This window comes from Salvia hispanica, chromosome 1, assembly GCF_029641045.1.
Source record: "Salvia hispanica isolate PSC_SH4W2 chromosome 1, Shi_PSC_v1, whole genome shotgun sequence".
In the NCBI taxonomy this organism is placed as follows: domain Eukaryota; kingdom Viridiplantae; phylum Streptophyta; class Magnoliopsida; order Lamiales; family Lamiaceae; genus Salvia; species Salvia hispanica.
This window is the reverse complement of record NC_142692.1, coordinates 44,455,465-44,458,052: the sequence shown is the minus strand read 5'-3', so window position 1 is coordinate 44,458,052 and position 2,588 is coordinate 44,455,465. Positions and strand designations below refer to the sequence as shown.

At 40.3% G+C, this 2,588-nt stretch overlaps 1 protein-coding gene across 1 annotated transcript; it reads right to left on the bottom strand.

Moving 5' to 3' along the window:
* Nucleotides 1-660: 660 nt before the first annotated feature.
* Nucleotides 661-2,340, bottom strand: EDA35 (temperature sensing protein-like protein). Its single transcript, XM_048119328.2, has 2 exons — nt 2,105-2,340; nt 661-1,860 (listed from the first exon to the last, which is right to left on the bottom strand). Exon 2 carries the CDS (start codon nt 1,819-1,821, stop codon nt 814-816), a length of 1,008 nt encoding a protein of 335 aa, XP_047975285.1. The 5' UTR covers nt 1,822-1,860; nt 2,105-2,340; the 3' UTR covers nt 661-813.
* Nucleotides 2,341-2,588: the final 248 nt, after the last annotated feature.

Below are 2,588 nucleotides of genomic sequence, written 5' to 3'. Positions count from 1 at the left end.
TCACTTTGAGCAAATAGGATGAGCATATTGGTTATTGATTAACTATACAAGTATTCATGAAAATTGCTGGCATTGTATTGAAATCAAGTGTAGGATTATCCCAACTATGGTAGAGCAACTTTTCAGTCTTTATTTGGTAAATATGGGATTATTTGCTGAACCTGGTGCTCTTTGTAGGCATCTGCAAACACCATAGCATACGCATTTTATCGGAGTAGTATGCTCATTGGAGCTATAGCGCTCTGTCACCCTGCCTTCTTCGGAAAGTGGTCTCATCCCGAGAAATCGCACAATTTCGATCAACTGTTGGGTGAAAAAGCACTTGCAAACGGGCTTTCCGCACTCAATTGGATGCTCGAACATGAGATTTATGATGAGGTGTTGTGTGAGAATCAAGAATGATTAGGTGATATATCAGTTGACATCAAATAAGAATTCCATCAAATTAATTTTCTCCACTACAAAGAAAAAATTGAGCTTGATGAAAATAAAGTTCAAATCTTTAGCCTGAGTGTGATTTTTAAGACGCATTCCATTACTTTATCCATTTTACTTTGATCCCAAAATTAGCAACTAGTGTCTAATTAATTTTCCCCTCTTGAGTTACACTTCAAAAAATGAATAAAATTAACAACTACTTATGCATCAATCATCCAAGAATTCTCCAATTCGATAGCATTCCATTAGTTGAAACTTGAAAAAAAAACAAGTCTAATTTGATAGTATCCATAAAATACATGCTAGAACAAGGCAAAAATAGGCATTTTGTCTGCTTACTTCTTCCAGCTGCCTCATACATTCTACTACAATGCTTCACCCTCCTGCTTTAGACAACGATGATTGCGTCTGCTTCCGCAGCTCCACATCAGCATTCCTCAGGAATTGATCCCACCCGCTCCCTTCACTGGTATCCAAATAATCATAAGGCACTGCAGTTTTCAAACCCGGACGAATGCCACAGCGGCTCTCCACAATCCTCAGCTCCACTTCCTCGCCCGACAACTCTTCCAGCTCCTCCCAAGTGTAAAGCAAGGGAAGCGTAGACGCACCCCATGGGTTAAAATCCAAAACCTTAACCCTCCCATCTTTTGTCACATACACATCAAACGTATAGCTCTCAGATTCAAACTCCCCCTTTATCTTCTCCACGAAAAGCTGTTCAATCGCCTCTTTCAATTCCCTCTTTTTTTCAACAAGAACAGGGTAGAAGTTAGTCACCTCCCTCTGACAAATACCCACCAGGGCTTTATCGTGCACAAAGCAACGAAACTCCATCTCAGGGTGCAGCGAGGGGTACCATTTCCGCAGTGCAAGGTAGAATCTCGACGGCCTTGATGCAGCCTTGTCCGTGCAGGAATCATACGCATGGAAGAGGTCATGGACGACCGAGTCTGAAGATCGCAGCAAGAGTGCAATCTCGGAGAAATTGGTGCATCTGAGACTCCCGGTCGAGCTCATCCACGCAGCGTCCTTAGGAGAACTCCAGTTAAGCTTAGGAAAGACAGCGCCCCCAAGAGATTCAATGGATGTTTTAACCTCTGTTTCTAGCTCAGGGAACGAAGGGGGAGGCGTGGATTCCTCTGCTTCGTCTCCGGATCCCTCCGACACAACAAAATCTTCCTCTTCCTCGGGTTTGTGGACTCTATTGGGCAAGGCATCGTCGTTTGTGATTGAAAGAGGGAGCAGAAACGGACCAGAATCGTCGATAAGGTATTGGACAAAGGCCTCAGGAAGCTCGTGAATTGAAGTTTTAATCGATATGGATTTGAATTTAGGGAACCATTCCTGAATTTGACACCTGTTTATATCCTGTGACTTCATATCAAAGCAAGAAATCACTCACCCCAAAGATGTTCAGTTCTGCATATAAAAATTAAAAAAACGCTCAGCTTCGGAAGCAATAGAGATTGAACTAAAAACAGTGAAATATTTATCTATAACACTGTTAAACAGTTGTATAATTCAGTAGAGTTATTAAAAAAAATACAAAAACTTGTTGTTTATAAATAAGTAATCTACACAAATTATACTAGATGTTTGAAAGCCAAAATACTAAACTTGTATGTAAATAAATAATTTAGTTAAGAGCAGAGAGAGGATTTACCTGGCGGCGATCGGCGAGGTGGAGTAGGAAGGAATTGAGAAGAAAAAATAGATATCTCTGCAAAACCCAAAACTTAGTGGAGAACAAATCCCAAATTTTACGAATTAGTAGAAAAGTAGAGAAGGAGAAATCTCAGGAAGAAGAAGAGCGGCCGGCAGTTTCTGATCTGATTCTAGGGTTCTTTTCTGGTTTTTGATTGTCAGTATTGACGGAGGAATTAGGAATTAGGAATTCGAATGGAAAGTTGGTTGTCAATGGAGATGACGGATTGGGTTCGCCTCTCTTATTGGGCTTGGCCCATGCCAATTCGCTCTATTACTTTTTTGACTGGGCTAGTATTATTAATGCACAAGTAAATTATGACTATCTGATTAACAAGAATATATTTATAAAAATAACGTACAACTGTGCTGGTCCATTTTATATATTACTCTATATATCCGCGAATATGAATTTCGTTTTTCCATTTTAGTCTGTCCGCGAA

Coding starts and splice junctions, on each gene's coding strand:
- EDA35 (XM_048119328.2), bottom strand. CDS start 1,821: ATGAAGTCACAGGATATAAACAGGTGTCAAATTCAGGAATGGTTCCCT.